Source organism: Pteropus alecto, unplaced genomic scaffold (assembly GCF_000325575.1).
Source record: "Pteropus alecto unplaced genomic scaffold, ASM32557v1 scaffold3, whole genome shotgun sequence".
NCBI lineage: Eukaryota > Metazoa > Chordata > Mammalia > Chiroptera > Pteropodidae > Pteropus > Pteropus alecto.
In genome coordinates this window covers 6,780,814-6,803,546 of record NW_006442484.1, presented here as the reverse complement: position 1 = coordinate 6,803,546, position 22,733 = coordinate 6,780,814, and the positions used below count along the sequence as shown (strand labels likewise).

The window sequence follows — 22,733 nt, the reverse complement described above, 5'->3', positions numbered from 1 at the left end:
CATAAGACTGGCAGCTGATTTCTCAAAAGAAACTATGCAGGACAGAAAGGCTTGGCAAAAAATATTCAACAGGATGAAGACCCAGGATCTACAACCAAGAATAATTTATCCAGTAAAGCTATTATTTAGAGTTGAAGGGAACATAAAGAGCTTCCCAGACAAAAATAAGCTGAAGGAATTTATTACCACCAAGCCAGTATTACAGGAAATGTTGGAGGAATCTAAGGAATAAAAAGAACAAACTAATCAAAAACAGATTCACAAATATAATGGACAATTTGGTGGTGGACAGAGGGGAGAGGGGAATGGGGGTCTAGGAGAATGGGGTGAAGGGTTAAAGAAGTACAAATTAGTAGCTGATGGATGGTCATAGGGATGGGGAGCATAACATAGGGAATGCAATTAACAATACATTGGCTAGGTGGAGCTGAGGTCAAGAGAGGGAGGGAACAATTGGGATCATTTTACTAACTATATAGATGTCTAACCAATGTACTGTATACTTGAAACTAAATAAATTAAAAAAAAAAATTAATGGTATCCCAGCTAATTTATCTTGAATAGCAAAGTTGTATTATATAAATACCCTTTAGTTTAATCTTGCAGCTCTTAGGTTTTGTTGTTGTTAATTAAAATAACAAGATTCTTAGTATAGTAAAAATTACTTAAAGTAATTTTGGATGAACTTCAAGGAAACTACTCTGAATTAATGAAAATTGTGAATTATAAAGTATTTTTAAATGCATTTTATTATTTCCTGGTACATATAACTTGAAATCAAGTAACAAAGTATTCTGTAATATATGTTTTAGTAATCAGATTTTTAAATATATAAGAAATATTTATAATTAAAAGATCAGTAATTTTAAATTGGATTTCTAATGTATTTCATGTTTACGAAAAGTTTGTTAGCATAAACAAATAAAACCTAGCCAATTATAGCCATATTCATAATTTACTTCACTCAAAAAACTCCTTGAATTTCTTAATGGAGCTTGAATGTGTTTATTCTTTTATAGCCTATATTAAAAGCATAATCAAGGAATAACTGTCTCACTAATAATTAAGTCAAAATATCTTCCTGATATAGAAGGAAGTAAAGTCAAGTTTGATAATTGAGGAATTAATGTGTTCAGTCTATCAGTCTAGAAAAGTATTTGTTTTCACTAGAAATAATGCATTATTTCAAAAATCCTTTACAATGGAATATCCTGTAATCTTGTAACTGGTACTATTTGGTAAAATGAAGTAAGTGGCTAGTTTTTTTTATTATCATAGTGTGCATTAATGATTCTCTACCCTGATTACCAATTAGAATCACTTAGGGGAGCTTGTGCCTTGACCACACCTCTAGATACTCTGATTTAATAAGTTTCGGGTAGGGACCTATGCAGAGACAGTACAGGCTTCTCAGGTGATTCTAATATTCCACCACGTTTAGGAAGCACTCTTTTAAAACTTTAGTGCTTAAGTAGCCTTAATGCAATTGTCCTGTTGGGTAATAAGACACCCTTAGCCACAATTGCTTAATTTTAAGGACTAGTTTAAATCCCACAAAACAGGAAATCGACTGCATCTCCTTACCTTGAGATACTATTTTATGTTAATGGTAAAAAAGAATAGATGTATAGTGCTTCCATTAGATTAAATATCATTTAGTATTAGCAGATGCTGGCATCATTAGAACTGAAGCTTTCTCAGGAGTCAAGAGAATACAAATGACATTACTTTCATACCTTTTTGAGTGCCTAGGTGTACACAGTACACAATGGTATTTAGATCATGGTATTAGTTATTGCCTGGATTAGAAAAGTTATATTATTTTTGCAGCTTAAATAGATCATTTCTATATTTACCTCAGTCATTACTAATCTATTTTAAAGGTCTTATTTTTAAAAATTAGGCTTTATCTTTCTATTTAAATCCCCTGGGATACATATACTAGGCAAGTGATACTACTTTCTTTTTTTTTTTTTAAACAAATGTAGAAACTAAGGCTCAGCCAAATTTTAAGTAATTTCCCAAAGATCACAGGTTTAGTTAGCTTATAACTAATAAGCTTAGGTTTGGCTTATTATGGTTTCCACTCTATCAATCCTTAGTGATTGGTATGTAAATAAAATTTAACAAGCATAGATATTATTTATGTAGGATTTACATATTTTATCAATGATATACATGACCTGTCAATCTTAACTATAAGATTGTTTCCCACCAGGAACTTTTAATTACGAAACCAAATAGGCTGGGTAGAAATATGTTGTTTTGGATTGATAAAGTAAATAATATTAATAATATTATATATTAAGCCTCCCAGAGAAGTTATGTACTTCATTAATATATGAAGCCAGGATATTTGTATCAGTTTTTTGTTTTTTGTTTTTTAATTTTCTAATGAATATCTCATTCTCTGAAGATGTTAATTAAATTCTTTGGTAATTTGAATTGTCATGGAGCTCTTTAATGACTTTAATCAACCAAACAACTAAAATTTTAAATGATTTTTGATGCTTAGAATATGTATACTTTTTTTAGCAAGGTGAAATAAAAATCTGTAAATTCTCTGTTTAAACCTTTAAAGCCACAAAATTTGGTCTTCTGCCAACATTACACAGCACAGGTGGCTTTGCTCAAGCATTGATACATCTATGAGAAAGTGACTTTACCCACTAGCAGGGATGGAAGGACAATGCCATCTTGTAAGCAACCCCAGCATTCTTGTTATAGGATGCTAATATTCTTGTTAGTTTTAAAGGAAATTGGGTACTTGGCAATTCTAATAGTAGAGGAATAATGAGAAAAGGAACTTTTTTTCCCTGATCAAAGAGAGCTTTCTTAATTGAAGAAGAAAGGTGCTTTTTTACAGTTAGCAGCTTCTTGCTTCCTAATGATAAGATAAACACAGGGACCTATCCTTGCAGCTAGCTGGCTTTCTATCTCAGCAGAAAGAATGATTTTCTTCAACTGGTCTCTAGTCCTTTGCTACTTTCAGCTTTCCTGTGTGTGTGACTCAAGTTTGCTGTGCTTTCCAGTTCTGCCTTCTGCATATGCCAATCTTTAGAGTATTTCTCCTTAAATTTTGCCCTTAGTCATGTAACTCTTAAAAACAAAATGTTTGTTTTTATTTAGTGGAAATAAAATATTTGCAGTACAGAATTTTATCAAAGAAATTTAAAGACTTGGATTCTTGAATTTATGAAAGCTTATTTTAAAATATGTTTTCATGTGCTAACATGTATGGTAAACAAATACTTAAGTATTTTAATTTTTTTAGTTAATGTAAGCATATAGTTTTTAAACTGTAAATGTTATAATTCAAGTAAATGCTAACTATCTTTTTTTTTTTAAGGTACCAGTATTTTTTGCAAATTAAACAAGACATTCTTACTGGAAGGTGGGCTATTTTATATTTTTAGTAATGGGTCGAAAAATACTCTTAACTCTGTATTGAAGTAATTCATGATCATTGCAAACATTATCTATTGAAAAATGGTTACTTATAGCATGAATTCCTTTTGTCAGATAAGTTCATTACTTAATAATTAAAGTATAAGTCACATGGAAATTTCAAGTGTGGATAGTATAACATAAATTATAGTGCTTTTGAAATTATTGTGTTTAACCTTGTATAATTTATTTTCCTTTTGTTTTAACAGATTGCCCTGTCCTTATAATACTGCTGCCCTTTTGGCTTCATTTGCTGTTCAGTGTAAGTATCAGCCCATATTTGAATCAAATGGCATGTAATTGCATGGTCTGTATTGATAATACATTGCTTTTAATGAGTTCTTTAGACATATGTCACTATACAAAAGAATGTGACTATAGAGGAAGTGTAATGAAACATCCAATTAGTTAGCAATTACTTTGATTCCTAAAAGAAAAAATTCTGAAGTTGTTTGAAACCTAGAAGAATGTTAAATATATTGTGATAACTTGCTTAAATGGTAACAGATACATAAATAATTTACTTTCAGAAATATAATAGAATTTATGACATTGCTATTTTGACCATAGAAATTGGAAAAAAAAAAAGTGTTTATTAAAATGTGAATATTTTTCTTCCATTTATTAGCTGAACTTGGAGACTACAATCAGTCAGAAAACTTGCCAGGCTACCTCTCAGATTATTCTTTCATTCCTAATCAACCTCAAGATTTTGAAAAAGAAATTGCAAAATTACATCAGCAACATATGTAAGGATTTATTTGCTTTTCTGCCTATTTAGTAAACTTCTTAATGACACCTTTTCTAGAGAAATGTTTTCAATTATTTCTAATGTGATTGTTGTGTTTACTTAATATAAACAGTTACTATTATGTAAAATAGCATGATTAATATAAAGAAATGTAGATGATCTGTACTAAAAGAAAAATCATTACTTATTTCATATATTTGTTTTTCATTTCTATTAAGGACCATAAAGCTATATGTAAACAGAAATTTACTTGCTGTTATATAAAGTTGCCAATTTTTATTATAGTTTTTATTATATAAATTCTTATATATGTAATCTGTACACACACACACACACACACACAGAGTTTTCCTTTTATTATATAAAGTTGCCAGGAATATATACATAAAATTTTGGTTTTTTTTTTTAAGTTTTTTTAACTATATAAAGTTTTTATTATATAAAGTTGCTAGAAATTTTAGAATATTAATAGTATGTTCACAATCTACTTAGCAATTCTTTCGGGTTTTAGCTATATGAAAGGAATTATTTTTGTTTGATAATGAGCCAGGGGGAGAAGAGGAGCTTTATGTAATACTAAATTAATAAAGATTAGTCCTTTAAAAATAGCATAACAATATTCAGCTTTGATATTTTATGAGTTCAAATTTTTGTGACATAATTTTTTTTTTAAGAAGAAGTCTGTTATTTTGAATAGAGTCCAGAGTTTAGTTTTGCTTTAACATATAATTAAGAATACTCATAGAGGATCTAAGGCAGTGTTGCATTTTGGCTAAGAGTCTGAACTCCAGAGCCAGACCTCCTGGATTGAAATTCTGGTAAGGTTACGTACTGTCTTATAACCTTGGCCAAATCGTTCCATGTCTGTTCTTCTCTGTTTCCTTATATGTAAAAAGATGATAATAAAAGTATCTACCTCTGGGGTTATAAGGAGTTTATCTGTATAAACTCACTTAATTGTACTTTATATATATATAAAGTTTTCAGAACAGTGCCTAGAACATGCTAAGCACTGAAGAAATATTAACTCTTATTATTAAGGAAACTTACTTTCATTTGGTAATGGCCCATGTATCTGAAAGAGGTTGGCAAACTACAGCCCACTACCTATTTTTGTATGGCCTATGGGCTAAGAATGATTTGTGTATTTTATTTATTTTTTAAAATAATCTTTTATTTTTCAATTACAGTTGACATACAATGTTATATAAGTTTCAGGTATACAACATAGTGCTTAGACATTTGTATACCTTATGAAATGGTCACCCCAATGATTCTGACACCATACATAGTTATTATAATATTATTGACTGTATTCCCTACGCTATACTTTATATTCCCATGACTATTTTGTAACTACCAATTTGTACTTCTTCTTTTATTTTTATTTATTTATTTTATTATGGTGACATTGGTTAACAAAATCCAGTAAGTTTCATGTGTACAATTTAGCAGTAAGGCATATATATATATATATGTATTTGTAAATACATATATGTATATTTATTGCATTGTGTATAATTTGTACTTCTTAATCCCTTCTCCTTTTTCACCATCCCCCAATCCACCTCTGGCAACCGTCAAAATGCTGTCTGTATTTACGAGTTTGTTTCAGTTTTGTTTGTTCGTTTATTTTTCAGATGCTACATTTAAGTGAAATCATATGGTATTTTTCTTTATCTAACTTATTTCACTTAGCATAATACCCTCTAGGTCCATCCATGTCTTTGCAGATGGCAAGATTTCATTCTTTTTTAAGCTGAGTAATATTCCATTGTATATATTTACCACTTCTTTATCCATCTATTGGTGGACACAGGTTTCTTCCTAAAGTCTATTTTGTCTGGTGTAAGTATTGCTACCCAAGCTTTTTTGTTTGGTTGGTTTTTGTTTCCATTTTCATGACATATCTTTTTCATACTTTTACTTTCAGTTTGTGTGTGTCTTTTGATCTCAAGCGGGTCTCTTGTAGACAGCATATGTATGGGTCTTGTCTTGTCTTATCCATTAAGCCACCCTGTGTCTTTTGATTGGCGTATTTAGTCTATTTACAGTTAAAGTAATTGTTGATATATAAGTAGTTATTGCCATTTTATTATTTATGTTTTTGATCTTCTTTTAACACTTCTTCTTGTAATATTGATTTGCTATTGATGAACTCCTTTAGGTTTTGTTTTGTGTTTTATGTTTTGTTTTGTTTTTTCCTGGGAAGCTCTTTATCTCCTCTTCGATTTTAATTGATAGCCTTCCTAGGTATTCTTGGTTGTAGGTCCTTGCTTTTCATCACTTTGAATATTTCATGCCAGTCCTTCTGGCCTGCAAAGTTTCTGTTAAGAAATCAGCTGACAGTCTTATGGGAGCTCCCTTGTAGATAACTTACTGCTTTTCTCTTGCTGCATTTAAGATACTCTCTCTGTCATTATGATGTGTCTTGGTGTTGGCCTTTTCGGGTTCATCTTTTTGAGACTCTGCACTTCCTTTACTTGTGTATCTATTTTCCTTCATCAAGCTAGGGATATTTTCTGTCATTATTTCTTGAAATAGATTTCAATTTCTTGCTCTCTGTCTTCTCTTTCTGGTGTCCCTGTGATGTAAATGTTGATACACTTGATGTTGTCCCAGAGGCCCATTAAACTATCCTCATTTTTTAAAATACTTTTATTGCTGTCATGATTTATTGTTTTCTGCTACCTTATCTTCCAAATTGCTGCTTTGATGCTCTGCTTCATCTAATCTACAATTGATTCTCTCTGATGAATTCTTTATTTTAGTTATAGTCTTCATTTCTGACTGGCTTTTTTTGAATGTTTTCTACCTTTTTTTTTTTTTAATGTTTCCTGTCTTGTTGGAGTTCTCATCGAAATCATCAAGCATCCTTATAAACAGTGTTTGGAACTCTGAATCTGATTGCTTGCTTGTCTCCATTTTGTTTAGTTCTTTTTCTGGAGTTTTGTTCTGGAGTTTGTTTCTTTAGTTCTTTCATTTGCGATATGTTTCTTTGTCTCCTCATTTTGGCTGCCTCCTTGTATTTGTTTCTACATATTAGGTAAGGCTGCTATATCTCCTGGTCTTGGTAGAGTGGTCTTATGTAGTAGGTGTGCTGTGGGGCTTCATGGCGCAATCTTCCTGGTCACCTGAGCAGGGTACTCCAGGTGTGTCCCTTGTGTGGTTTGTGTGTGCCCTCCTGTTGTTGAGTCTTGATTGCTGTTGGCACATCAGTGAGAGGGATTGACCTTCAGGCTGATTGGTTGTGAAGACTGGTTGTCACTATGGTGGAACAGCTGCTATGCAGAAGCTTACCCTACGGGTTCTGGTGCCTACTGAGTCCACTCTTTGGCTGTGTCATTTGTGGAGGTAGTTGGAGGTGCTCTGATGTGGTTTGAAGCTGGCCACCAGATGTGTTGAGAGGGGCTTCTTGAGAGGGGCTCTGTTGCACGCTAAGGTCAGCCACTGCCTGTGCCCTGCCTGGGGCCACCTGGTATGAATGACAAAATGATCTTTAGATAGTTGCCACTTACATGGGGCTTGGAGGTGCCTGGGAGAGGCTAAGCTATGAACTGAATTCAGCTGCCATCAGTGCTGGGCTTGGGGCTGCTTAGCAAGAGATACAGGGCATTCTGAGGCCAGATGCTGTTTGTTTGGGTTTTGTTTAACCTTTTAGAGATTTAAGAAAGTCCACAGCATGAGCCAAGACAGGCAGTTTGTATGGAAAAGCCACTGGAAGAGACTTGGGTGTGCTCACAAGTTGGGTGAGGCTGAGTCTTAGGGATTCATCAGGACAGAGCTAACAGTGCTAACCAGGTTGGACCCTCAGATATGGCTTTGCCTATGCGTGCAGGCTGTGTAGGGAGAGAGTTCAACAGAGGAACATTGGCTTCTGCTATCATTCTGTCTGGGAGAAGGCTGCCCCTCAAGCCCCAACCTTGAAGGCAGATAATTTATTTCCTCCCCATATGTCCCTGGTGCCTTTCAAGCTGCTGCCCCAGAGCTGAAGTTCAGAGCAAGTTAGTCAGTGAGTAAGTCCATGCACGGGCTCTTTATAAGAGGAAAATCTGGGACTCCAGCTGCTCTCTGTCTCATTCAGCCACAATCTCTGCCAGTTATCACAGCTAGAAGTTATGGGGACATCTTGGCACTGGAACTCTGGGCTGAGAAGCCTCATTGGGCTGGGACCCCTTGTTCCTCAGGCAGGACCTCTGCAGCCAGGATAGCCCTCCCTATTTTTAACTGCTTCAGGTGGGTATGGGACCAGCCTTTTCAAGTCTCTGCCTCTCCTGTGAGACTCAACATGACTTCTTCTGTATATCCTTAGTTATAGAACCTCTGTTCTGCTAGATTGCAGGTGGTTCTCAATGATAGTCGTTCTGTAGTTTAGTTGTAATTTTGATGTGGTCGTGAGAGGTGGCGAGCACAGCATTTACCTGTTCTGCCATCTTGCACCAGAAGTAGTTTGTACATTTTAAATGATTGAAAAAAAATAAAAAAGAATAACATTTTGTGGCATGTGAAATTTTAGAAATTTTCGTTTCTGCGTCCATAAATTAACACTTATTGAAACACAGATTACCTCATTTCATCTATATGTTGCCTATGGTTGCTTTCACAGAACAGCAGAGTTGAGTAGTTGTGACAGAAGCCATATGGCCTGAAAACTTAAAGTGTTTAATATCCAACTATTTCCAGTAAAAATTTGCTGACCTCTAATCTAAAATAAAACTAATGAAAGAGAATTTTAATGGACTGGACTAATGTGGTAAGGGGGGCTCTTTTGGTCTGACAGTAAATGCCATTTATAATAAAAGTTCTATGTCTAGCATATGTGAATCAAAGGTTTGAAGATAAGCCTGATTTTTTAAATATTTACCAATAATAAAGTCCCTTCTGTAATTAAAAAGATTGTACTTTTGACAAGATATTGGTTATATATGTTTGGTTTAAAGAAATGATTTCTCAGATCTTTAAACAGAAAAAATAGAATCATCTAGTTTAACTGGGGGTGGGGGTAAGGTAGAGTGTTTAACTTAATTGAATTTTATAGTAAACTGAAGTATATCTCTGTTTTTTGAGGAATCCCATTTTTATCATCATGCATTGGCAAGCTCTCAGCTCCCTTTTCTAATATCATTAGGGAATGAAAAGTTTATATCTTTGCTTTTGTAATTTGCTGCTTTTGCTCTGCTATAGCTGATAATATCAGATAACTAAGGTTGTTAGAACAGTGTATAATATAGTAATAAATCACTTTTTAAAGGCTTCGAATTTAAAGCTATAGTTCTAAAACTTATGCTTATAAGAATCACCTGGGGTATTTTTAAATATAAACAGTTTGGACCCCATTCATTCTATATCAGACTATCTATAGAACAGTACTTCTGAAACTATCTGTGATGAAAGATCAGTTTTCCCCTAGTCTGTCAAGGAACTATACTTCTAAAATATTATACTTCTAAAAATATTATATAAAGCTATACTTCTAAAAATATTATAAGAATTAATCACTAGAAAAATAAAATGGAGAAATAAACATATAAAAAATTATAAGCCCTTTTTTTATTGTTAGATTCAACAGATATAAAATTACTCTGCCAAAGTTCTATAAAAGACTCATGACACTCGATTTCTGTATTTGTTATAAATCAACACCTGTCTGTTCACTGTTCTCTGAGAAGCACTGCTCTGAGGTTGTCTTAGAATCTACATGTTTCAGAAGCACTATGTGTGATTTAAATGCAGATATGATATATAGACCAAGTTTTGAAAAACACTTCTTTTAAGTTAAGTCTAAGAATAAGTGACTTTGTAACAGCCATAAGAACAAGTAGGAACTTTTAAAACTTTGTGCATTCTTATATTTCTGGACAATATTTTACAAAGTAATAATTTGTGTTACTGAAAATGTACCCTTCAGATAAGTTAGCTATTACTGTACAGAACTAAGAGGAATAGTCATGCATGGAGTTTTGTAAAAGATTTAATTAGAATGCTGAAATTTTTCCAGATAATTAGCTTTTTTTCAAATTTGGCCATATTTATGATTGACTTAATTTTTAACCTAATGATGTCTTTACAGAGGCTTATCTCCTGCAGAAGCAGAATTTAATTACCTGAACACAGCACGTACCTTAGAACTCTATGGAGTTGAATTCCACTATGCAAGGGTAAGTGGAGAAACTTTTATATTCTTAGGTTAGGCTCCATTTCTCAATATCAAAAAATTTTTAATGCCTTGATAAGGTTAGAAAACAAATGTAATAACTAGTGAGTTCTGCATAATTGCACTGAAAATTTCCTCTGAATATAGTATTTTTGCAATCAATACCTGATGAAAATGGTTGAAGTAGATTTGTTATGTTATTTTTCTTCAAGGTAGTGTTTTATGTTATAAAGATAATTTTTGCAGATCTTAAGAGACAGTAGCTTTAGAATTATTATTTTACAAAATAAAGATTGAGTAATAGGAAAAGTAGTTTTTTGTATTTTTAACTTTTTTTGATAATTGTTAAAAAAGTTGCTTTTACCTCACTGAGTCCTGTATTACTTCACTTACTTTATTTTAATCATTTAGTGACATTAAAAATTTCTGTTTATAAGGCTCAAAATGAAGCATATTAATATTTTGGCTGCCCCTTTCCCTAAATCCCTTTATTAAGATGGAATTTGTAATCACTGGCTTCTTTACAACACTCTGTAACTTATTTTTCATTGTGTCAAACTTGGCTGTTTCCAAAAGACTGTTATCCTTCTGTCATAAGAGTATTTTTGAGTGGCTGTCTTTCGTTTGTGTGTCTCTTCACCTAGATTCCTTCTCATGCTTTCTTTATCAAGAGGCAATATTTCTTTAGAAGTACCTGGGGTATAGCTATCCTCTATAACCAGCGAAAAGCACAGTTAAGGTAGTCATCAGTTGAGTTAGTGATAGGTTTTATATTCTCTTGGGACAAATTGCTGTACCTTAAGATAGCAGCCTGAAAGGGAGATTCAGTTTTCCTTAGGTAGTTAGTTATTTTGAATTTATTTTAATTTACAGACTTACACAGACAAACAGTGTTTTGTGTTTTAAAAACTCAAAGTTCTACTCCATGAAATGGCTTTATTATTTAGGGCCTCACCTGGCCATGTTCTAGAAAAAGAATGCTAGCCCTTAAATTTCACAAAGCTTACGTCAATCTCTTCTTTAAAAAACTGATTGACTTGCTTTCCTCTTATAACTCTATCTGGTAATTCTGAGTGTGACTTGGAAATCTGTTTGATGCCATTTAAAATGTGTAGGTAAGACGCTCTTTAACTTTTTGTTTTCTTTAAAATGTGCCCCTTCACCCTCCCTCTCTTTCAGGGGCTATTGCCTTTGAATATGATTCCCTAAAATGTAATATCATAGTCAGTATTTGTGCAGCTGAATTTTGTTTTTTATTATAATAAAGTTTAAAACCAGTGGAACTTTAAATATGTGAACTAAACTATGATTATTAAAAGACCACTAAATTCAGTCATTTTAGTTCTTAGCAGTTTTCTAAAGGTAATTTAGATTATCTGCTAAATTTCACTGCTGTCAGTGAAATATAAAGAGTGTTGAAACTACTTTCCTTTTTCAATTTAAGTGACATGGCTATTTTCATGCATAATTTTGTTATTTATTGATTTGATTAAGGTAAGATTTTGTTTAAATATAAGTTTGTAGAACTCTTTCTTAAAAAGTCATAAATGTAGAATACCAGGTTAAAGTACTTTAAATTTTAAATGGTCAAAGTTATTCAGAAACATACTTTGTACAGACAAGAAAAAAGCCAGGAAAGGTGTTTCTGTTGTTTGTGGCTACAGAGCGCATAAGAAAATGTGCAAATGTTCATGAATGTGAAAGAATATTTGCATTATTATGAACACAAAGGACAAAAAGTGGAGGAGAAAGAATACATAAAGAGAATACTTAAGTTTTAATTGCATATCACAAGCAAAAAGTGTGTTTGAGATAACATTTTATTTTTAAAAGCAAGATAAGATGTTTTTTTCTCTGGCTTTAGAATATAGGTTGAAAAAATAAGAGTAGAACCAAGTTACTTTTAGCAAACTGAAAAATACAAATAAATCTTAGTGCATTCATTGTAGTGGCTCTGTTATGTGCTTTGCACAGTATTGGCACTAAGGATTGCTTTTTGAACAAAACACCAGCTATCCCTGCCCTCATGGAGCTCACAGGATAGCAGGGGAGAAAAAATGGAACATGTATTAACAATTAAATCTATGAGGATATGAAGGGGAAAGTAGAGAATGCTATGAGATCATGTGGCAGGAATATGTAATCCAACCTGGGAGCAGAATGTAGAAAAGCCTTCTTAGATACAGTAATTTACTGAAGCCGGAAGAATGAATAAGAATAGCATAGAGAGTGGTTTTCACTACAGAGCCATCAGCATGAGTGAAGACCTGAAATCACAAGAGAACATATTTGAGAAAATAAAGATGGTTACTTGCTAAATAGTATTTTATTGTATAGATATACCACATTTGTTTATCCAGTCACCCATTGAAGGACATCTGGATTATTACCAGCATTTTTTGTTTTTTGTTTTTTAATAGACTTCCTACAAACATTTATTGACAGGTTTTTGTGTGAATTTAAGTTTCGATTCTGTAGGGTAAAAACCACAGGGTAGCATTGCTGGGTCATATAGCAAGTGTATATTACCTTTATATGACGTCGCCAAACTTTTTTCTAGAGTGACTGAACCATTTAAAAATATCCCCATTGGCAGTATTTGCAAGTTCTAGTTGTTTCACATCCTGTTTAGTATATGTTACTGTTCATTTTGTATTGTTTCTTTTTAAGCTTTTCTGATGAGTGTGTTTTATCTCATCATGATTTTACTTTGTATCTCCCTAGTGACTAATTGATGTTGAGCATCATATTTCCTTTGATGAATGTGTCTGTGCAAGTGTATTGCCCATTATTTAATTTGGTTGTTTCATTTTTTACTCTTGTGTTTTGAGACCTCTTTATTCTAGATACACGTTTTTTTTTGGATATGTGATTTGCAAATATCTTCTCACACTCTAATATCTTTAATATCTTTTATTCAGTCACTGATAGAACAGTCTAAAAAGCAGCAAGATAAAGATTTGAAAAATATAGTAGAATAACTGTCTCTAACAACTTCAGAGTATCCATTGTTTTCAAACAATATAATTTCTGAACACCGTGCAGTTAAGCAAAAAACAATGACAAAAAAATGGCTTTAAAAATTTTCCAAATGTTTGGAAATTAAGAAATATACTTTTGAATAAGCCATAGGTACAAACACTATCATTTCTACCCAACACTCTCTGTGCTTTCTCACTCACCTAGAAACAATAACAATTAGTTACTCCTAAATTTGTGGTTAGGAATGTTTCTGATATAATGGATACCAAAGTGATCTTGAAAATATGTAACAATTTGAACATATTAATATCAAAGAGCATGTGTGAACTAAATTTAAATTTTTGTAAAGAATTCCTGACCTCTTAAAATGGAAAAAAGCACTATCAGGAGTAATTGCTGGCCTAATTAAAGTGTCTGGTTCGAGGGCTCATTAAACACCTATCATCTATACTAGAAAATCCATCAATATATGTTAAACTTTGAGAATAAAATAAGAAAACGTAATAGAGCTATAATATATCTGTGCCAGAGATCCTCAGATTCAATCTCTGTTTTATAAGAAGGTTAGTATAATGTAAATTATGTGTTTACCTAAGAAACTGATTTCTAGTTTTTAAAATGTAAATGTAATGAGAGAAGACTTGGCTTTAGGTTTTTAGTTAGGTATGGGATGCTCTAAATTAACCTTAAAACAAATCTACCCAAGTTTTAGGCTTAATTGTGAATATCCTATTTCCTTATTTATAACAATGACAAAGATAATTCTACTGTAAACTTTTGCCCTTCAAAGTTTCGAGAAAAGGAATGTTTATTGATGCTATTTTGATTATTTATTCAGTGAATATTTATTGAGTACCTTCTATGTCCTAAATCCTGTTTATAGACACTGTGGATATAGTAATGAGCAAAGTAGATAAAACCCAAACTCTTATGAAGCTTGCATTCTGGTGGGCAAGACACTACAAACAAATAATAGAGCACATTAGAGTAAATAGTGTGTGATTCCATGGAAGTAAAGTTTAATAACAGGCAAAATACTAGTCTATACTAATAAAAGTCAGAATAGCAGTCAGCTTCGAAGGGATGTTATTGTCAGAGAGACTCATGAGGGAGCCTTGTGGAATTTTGAAAATGTATATGTCTATTTTTGGTTACACAGAAGTGTATATACGTATGTATGTGCATGTATGTAAAATTTTTAATTGTGCCTTTAAGATTTGTGCATTTTACTACATGTACATTATATGCAGTTTTCTTGCAGTTAATTAAATAGGTAATATATCAAATAGTGGTAGATGCTATGGAGAAAAATTAAGCTGAGAAAGGGGATTGAGACAACCAAAAATGGGATATCACAATAGGAAAGGCCTCACTGAGTAGATAGACTTGAAGGAGTCATGCAGATATCTGGGAGGAGAACATTCTAAGGAGAGGAAATGGCAATGAACGGCTATGATCTAGTGTCCTTAGCAATTCAAGGAACAGCAAAGAGAACAGTTTGGCCAATACATTGTGAGCTAGGAGAGGAGAGTATTGATGAGGTCAGGGCGGACCAGGGCTTTAAAAGACATTTAAAAGATTTCGGCTTTTAATTATAAGCAAGGCCATTATAGAATGTTTGAGGAGAGAGAAGTCATGGTGTGGTTTACATTTTTAAAAGATAATAATGGCTGCTGTTTTGAGAGTGTTCTGGAAAGCACTAAAGGAGGAGACAAGCCAAGAGACTGTTCCAGTTATTCAAGTGAGATCGTGGTGGTTGTAGCTGTTGGGTGGTGAAAAGTAATCATATCCTATATATATTTTGCATATGGAAGTAACAGCATTTACTGAGATATTGGCTATGAGGTTAGAGAAAAGGGATTTAGGAGTGATTCCAAAGTTTTTGGCCTTAACAGTTAGGAAGATGGAGTAAGTCGCTAACTTGGAAAAGACTAGAGAGAAGCAGGTTTGGGAGGGTGAATCAGGAATTCGTTTTGGGACTTGTAAATTTTAGAAGATTTCTACAAATCCAAATGAAGAAAGGTAGGCAATTCAATATATGGAACTGGAGTTCAGAGGAGGGATCTGGACTAGAGATACATGTTCGGGAATTGTAAGCTTATAGGGAGTATTGAGAGCACTGAAGTAACATATCTAATAGATATTGAAGGGTAGAGGATTTCAGAGCTGAAATACTTCAAAATTTAGAAGTTAGAGAGATGGAGAAGAACCAAGAAAAGAGACCAGGAAGAAGTAGCCATTTATATAGAAAGAAAGCCTTTCTTTTTGTCAGACATTTATGTGTCTTTGAAGCCAAGTGAATCAGGCGTGATCAACTATATCAGATGAGAACTGGATTAGAAACGCGGACATTATTGGTGACCTTATAAGAGCAGTTTGAGAGCTGTAAGGATGGCCAAAGGGGGATGAGAGAGTATTCAAAGAAGACTGTGAGGACAGTGATTTTAGAGAGATTTTACTATACAAGACTCAGAGAATAATAACTAGAAAGATAGATATAGCATTTACTAAGTGCCTCACACCTTTCTTAGGATTTTATGTATGTTAATCTCATTTAATCTTTACAACACCTCTGTGAGATAAGAGTATTATCATCTCCACTTTACACACCATGAGAAAAATGAAACCCAGAAATTTAGTAATTTAACCATATGATATTTATTTCTGTATTTAAGAACCAATTTATAGCTTCTTCTAAAACCTTATTTTAACCTGCATGTATTTGAAGAGTTTTTGAAAGATTGGTTAGAATAATCAAAAAATTTTTAAATGTAATGCCTCAAAACAGAGAAAATAATCTCGTCTGTCAGAATGGAGCTTTATATATGACTTCATCTGTGTCACCCAAGGGAATTCAGATCACACAATGATTTTCCATAATTCTGCTTTCACTTATCCTTATCTAGATATAGCTTGTTTTCTATTTCTTTTTGATATCAGGCATATTTAGTATCAATAGATCTACTACATATGTTCATTTTCACTGAATATTTTGTTTGAGTTCATATACACTCTTAGGCCTATGTAAGGTATACAGAAATATTTTTAAAAAAATCATTAGTGAATGTCTGTTATGCCTAACTAACTACATTAAAAATGTACAAACATTAAAAAGAAATTTAATTAACGTTATAGGGAAAAACATAAAGCTAAAACGTAAAAGAAAACGATTTCAACATGTATTACAGAAAATACTTTAATAATCATATTTTATAAAGAGGTCCCACAAAAAATAATTTTTAAAAACAGGTAATTAGAAATATAGGGAAAAACAGATGAGCATTTAACATGAGAAATACAAATGACCACTATAATGAAAAATTGCTTGTTTTCCCTAATACTCTACAACGTAAAGAGAAAACAGTAATGAGATACCAATTTTATCAGAATAGCAATAATTCAAAGGATTAAAAAATGTCCATTATTGGTCAGAGTATGGAAACTAGACATTCTAATACATTGTTGAAGAATAACTTGGTAGAACCCTTTTGGAGTGCAAATATTAATATGAATGTAATCATTGATCACTTCCATTTCTCAGATTTCATTCTTTAAAATATTTGTAGAGGTGTTTTAAGTAATGTGTTCAAGGAATTATTACAACATTATTCATAATTTTAAAAGATTAGAAACACTAAATGAATAAACAGAAATAGGTAAGAAATTGTGATAAATCGGTATTTTGGAATAATATGCAGCAGTTAAAATTGATAAGTTAGAGATACAGGTATGATGTTTCGATTTAGGATTTTTCAGCTTTATGATGGTTCGAAAGCAGTACGCATTCAGTAGAAACCACACTTTGAATTTTGAACTTTGGTCTTTTCCCAGGCTATTGATATACCATATGATACTCTCTTGTAATTCTGGGTAGTGTTAGCAAGCCACAGCCAGTTCCCAGTCAGCCACATGATCGTGAGGGTAAACAACTGATACTCAACTGTGTACTGTGTTGCCAGTGTCTTTTGGATATTGTTTTCTGTTTTGCATCCCATCACGTCTACAAAACACCTATCTGTGTGTGTCTCCTGCTTCTGGTGAGAAGAAGGCAGTCACTCTTGAGCTGAAACTCAAGATAATTGCTCGATCCTAGGCTAATGTAAGTGTTCTGTGCACGTTTAAAGTAGGCTAAGATAAAGTATGATGTTCGGCAGGTTCGGTGTATTAAATGTGCTTTGACTTAACAATATTTTCAATTTACCCCATCACATGTTGACATCTATATACATATTGGTATGAAAAGATATCTACAAAATGCTAAGTGCAAAAGAAAAATTATAGAATGATGTATCTCACTTTGCGCTGATTAAAAAATTGCATAGTTATATATAACATGTATTTATATTTTGTATAAACATAAAGATATAAAAGAGTATAAACCAAAGTGTTAATAGTGGCTGTCTCTGGGGAGTGAGGCAGAGAAGGTAAGGGGTACTCTTTGACTTCTTACCTGATATTTCAATATTGTTTTGAAAATTTTTATAAGTACAAATAATTAAGAAAACTACTTCAATAGCTACCCCATTCAACTTAAAATTAATATGCTCTCATTCACAACACCATAAAATTTTAGTGTGTTCTTGTTATTGTATCCTTGACATGTGACAATAGAGAAGCTAGAATATTTAAATTGTCTTAGAGCAGTAATCTCCAAAGGAAAGGAAGGATGGGCATTACAGGGGAATGTAAAATGAACAGTTGAGGTGTGGGTTGAAAATATTAGAACATCTATTCCTGTTCATCCTAAATCTCATCCATTTTACATTGCTGTTTTTTAACCTATTGTAAAATAAAACAGATACAAGAATATCTTAGTAAATATCTGCAACCACCCAGGTGAAGCAGTAGAATTTAGCCAGCTGTTCCAGAAACCCTCTTTATACCCTGTCCTAATATCAGCCCCTTCCTACGTTGTATTTATTTAATGGTTTTATCACATAAGTATGCCTTCCTAGATACAATAGTTTGGTTTTGCTTTTTTGTTTTAACTAGATAACTTTCCATCCCTTTTAATCCCTCTTTCCACCTTCCTTTACTCTTCCTTAGAATTTTCTTGTTAAAAGAACTGGGCCATGTCACCAGTAGATTCTTGCAGTCTGGATCTTGCTGTTCACTTATTCACAGTGCAGTTCATCATGTTCTGCTTTTTGTGTATTTCCTGCAAGATCATGGCAAACTTGATTGGATTCATGATCAGATTTGGGATGGATGCCTTTGTTGTGTTTTCTTTTTTATCAGGAGGTACATAATGTTTGGTTTGCACATTTTTCAATGTTAGCAGCCATTGATCCTCAGTGCCTGGATCCATTAATTCACTGGAGGCTGCAAAACAGAAATACTCTAGTTCTTTTTTGTTTTTATTTATTTGCTGGAATAATTTTATAGGGAATTGCTTCCCTTTTATTATTTGATTAGCTAGTAGTACAGTTCATATGGGAAAGGCAGGGAAAGTATTCAGTTCTTTCCTTTCATTTACTCAGTTTTCAAGGTAATAAATTGGTTCCCTGCTGTCCTAAGGAGATATACAAAGTTTTAAGTAATATTACGAATTCATGGATTAAACATTTTTATTTGATAGGTTTCATATATTTATATTCTTTTCCTTATTGAAGCTCAGACTGTCTCATCTTTGGCCACTAGGAGTTTCTACTTTTGGTCTTTCAGTCTTTTTGACATAACTTTTGTAGTCTTTGATAGTTTCCATACTTATAAGTATTTTAAGATGTTTCAGGTTCACCTTATCTTTTTTCTGCCACAGACCTGGAATCAGCTATTTCTTTAAGAAGCCCTGGTTTCTTTTAATGAAAGATGGTATTTCAAATTCTCAATCTGGGTGTTAAGAATGCTCATTCCTACTGGTTTAGTCATTGTTATTAGGCCTTTTAAGTGTACAGAGTTGAAATCTATATTTGTTTCTACATATCTATATTGAGATACACAGAATATTTTGATTATTAGAGGACTCAAGTATTCTAGAATTAGAATAATCCATAATTTAATTTGTTTTTAATCTCACATCACTCTTAAAACAGTACTTGTAGTATTACCACATCAGTTATTACTAGAACAGTTAAAATTTTTTGGTAAATATTATCTTTTTTCCTCTGTTTTTTTTTTTTTTAATGATTGCTCTAAACATACATTGTCAAATCATACGGCTACTGCATACCATAACCTCTCCCTTTTAGTCCTCATTTAATCTTAGTGCCATAGGTAACTGTATGTTTAAAGCTCATCACAAGTCTTTATAATCAAAGATTATATGAAACATATTATCTAGTAGTGTGGCTAAGTGTAAGCATATTACCGTCAGAAATCAATTAAGAAATAATTATTTGAGAACTAGGTTCTGTGGAAGAATGTAAAATAATATAATGGTCCATTGATTTTCAAAGTATGACCACAGACTAGTACTGATTCATGAACTGTTTGTTACTGGTCCATGGTGAGATAAGTAAAAAAAAATTGAGAGTTAGCATTTAGAAACTTTTATAGCAATCTTACATCAAGCATGTGATCAGTGTATTTTGCAGAAATATTAATATCTGATGGATTGGAAATTTAAACAAAACAAACATAACTTGTCCTTTACTATAGATAGTTTACCATAGATCGTATACCCAATCCCAGCCATTATCATATAGCTGGCAGTATTTAGGTATTTCAGATATGTGTTTTAAGAGATAGATAAATATCTGTGAAAGAAACTTGTGGTTGTGGGCTAATGAAATTTTCACAGAGAAGATGGACTTGATCTAGACTTTGGTTACTTTGGTTCTGTTTTATTTGATCCATCAGAGAGACATCAAGAAGAGAAGAGACCAGCATTAAGAAAATATGTAATTATGAGTATGCAAAACAAATCATGTAACTGGCTCTACAGAAACAGAACATTTTCGTTAGAATGCAGAGATAAAATGGGATGGAATGGTTGTTTAAAGGCCTTCAATGCCAAACTAAACAGCGAAGACATTTTCCTACAGATGATAAAGATTCGTTCATTCCACAAATGAGTACAGGGTACTTTTCTGCACCTGAGAACCCAATAGTGGCCAAAACAAAGGGCCTACACTTTGCTATGTAGGTTTTAGTGAAGAAGAGGAAAAAAATAGATTCAACAAGTCAATTTGTAGCACAGTATTCGATAATAATTGATAAGAAGAAAAACAAAGTAAGATATTTTAAAATAAGGTGGTCAACATGCATTTTCTCTACATTGGAATTAATAACATTTGTGTCTATGAAGGACAAATAGTTGTTTTCTTGTTTTAGCTTGCCTCCCTCTGGCAATGCCTTGAGAACTGCCACTTCAGTCTAGGTAGCTATAGTTTAAGAATTTGAGCTCCTAAATATCCCTCAATACATTTTTTTAAACATGTTTTTCTCCCGACCTAGCAGCTTGAATTATATATCTATTTTTGTATATCTCTTTAATGGTATTGATTCTACTCAGGTGTTTGGTGATGCTTGGTTGTATACTTCCCTTTGTATTTGTGACTCTTGGTTCTCTTGGTTATGGATGTTGTTTGTCTTTACAATAGTCTACCTTAGATGATAGTGGAGGAAGGAAGAAACATATATATTGATGATGGTGGAGGAAGGAAGGAACATATTGCCAGGCAGAACATTTGACTATAGTTTACTTTTTCAGTTTAGGATTCTCCATCCCTTCTGGGGATCACTCTTAATTCCTGTCCATAATCTACACTTGCTCTATTAGGCTGCACACACTTCTATATCCTATAGCTCAAACCAGATGAGGCCAGATTGTAGGGTTGGTAGGTGTTAATTACCTTAGCTGCTCCCTACCTGATGATCCTGACAGTGATTTGAGGGCTTCCTGTACTTTTATCCATTATCTCGGAACTTTTATCTGTTGACTTTGCTTCTCTTTCTACCACTTCTACTTAGAACTTTCTCTTGTGTGTGTAGTTTGAGATGTAGTTTTCCGTAATTTTTTTCTCTCCATAAATCTGATTTTATCCTTTTTATGTCTTTACAGATTCCTCAAAATGTCTTGTGCATTGATTGCATTCCTTCAAATGTAATGGATTGTTTTTAATGTTTTTTTTTTTAATATAGCTTCTCTGATTGAAAGCAGAAGGAGTAATAGGAGCATATATTAAGTCTGCCATCTTTTAAGCTCAGTCTGCCATCTTGGTCCAGACTTCTAATTGATGCCCTTAAAAATGATTTAAGACTGATAATAATGTTCAGTGGTGCTGGTTATTGCTAAACAAAAAGAGCAGCCAGACAAATTAGCATACACTGTTGTATTGACCATGTTATATATTATCCTACAGGTCAATTTAATCAGATTTATTAATTAGAAATTATTGAAACTGCATTTTAAAGGGTTTTTTTTCTCCCTTGGGGAAACAATGATAAAATCTTGATTTTATTTTCATCAATTCTAACTTCAAAGCAAGTGAATAATAGGGGGTAAACTCATTATTGCTATGCTAATTTGCATGTAGAGTGTTTGAAGACAAGAAGAAAAACTATTTTAAGGTTGATTAGCATTGAAAAAAGTATTTTAATTCTACTCCTTTTCTCAATAATGCAGATTAGCTATTCAGGTTGGATCAGTTAATACGAAAACTTACTTAATCATTAGAGCACAATTTAAATTTTCTTCTCTGGAGTTATCCAACTCTTCAGCAATTGTTCTTCACTCTATACTCCCAATTGTTTTTATTGTATTATATTAGTTATAGGACTTTCCATTTTATTAGAAGTATTGTTTTATAGTTTATTACAAACTCTTAACTCCCCCATGTTTTTTCACTTTTGTAAACTTAGCATTATATTTACGCAGTGATTAATAATTTTAGGAATGGGAGGATGGATACTAACCTGTCATTCTAAAAGATGAGAAGGGCTTAATTTCCTATCCCAAAAAGTCAGTCCCAGTTATATAAACTATGGGAAATCTTGAGATCATTTTTACTTCAGATTAATAAATTTTAATAATGCTACATTTAAGTTTGACTTGAAGTATGTCATTTATTTTTATGAGGTAACAATTACCTGTGAGTCTGTAAATATGTGGGTCTGTAAATATGTGCTGCCTTTGAAAATGTCTCATTGTGTAAAAAAAAAAAAAACTAATCCTGTTTTGAAAATATATCTTTAACAAGTAAAGCCCAGTATTTTAGATTTTCATTTTCTTTCTTTGAAGGATCAAAGTAACAATGAAATTATGATTGGAGTGATGTCAGGAGGAATTCTGATTTATAAGAACAGGGTACGAATGAATACCTTTCCATGGTAAGAACTTCCATCAATACTTTTGCCTTTACCATTATATTACCTAATATAAAAATTCATATTAAAGAAAGTAGCTCTTGAAGTATATTAATGTTGTCATGCAACTTTATCCCACTTACATGGAATCTA

General features: G+C 32.6%; 1 protein-coding gene across 8 annotated transcripts in view; it reads left to right on the top strand.

Moving 5' to 3' along the window:
• PTPN4 (protein tyrosine phosphatase, non-receptor type 4) overlaps positions 1-22,733 on the top strand; it is a 186,812-nt gene that overhangs the window by 83,655 nt on the left and 80,424 nt on the right. For all 8 annotated transcript variants that reach the window (XM_006921001.2, XM_015596795.2, XM_015596793.2 and 5 more), the window contains 5 exons: positions 3,350-3,394; positions 3,657-3,709; positions 4,076-4,196; positions 10,269-10,356; positions 22,516-22,604. In XM_006921001.2, the coding sequence (XP_006921063.1) occupies positions 3,350-3,394; positions 3,657-3,709; positions 4,076-4,196; positions 10,269-10,356; positions 22,516-22,604 (396 nt within the window). The remainder of the gene's footprint in view (positions 1-3,349; positions 3,395-3,656; positions 3,710-4,075; positions 4,197-10,268; positions 10,357-22,515; positions 22,605-22,733) is intronic.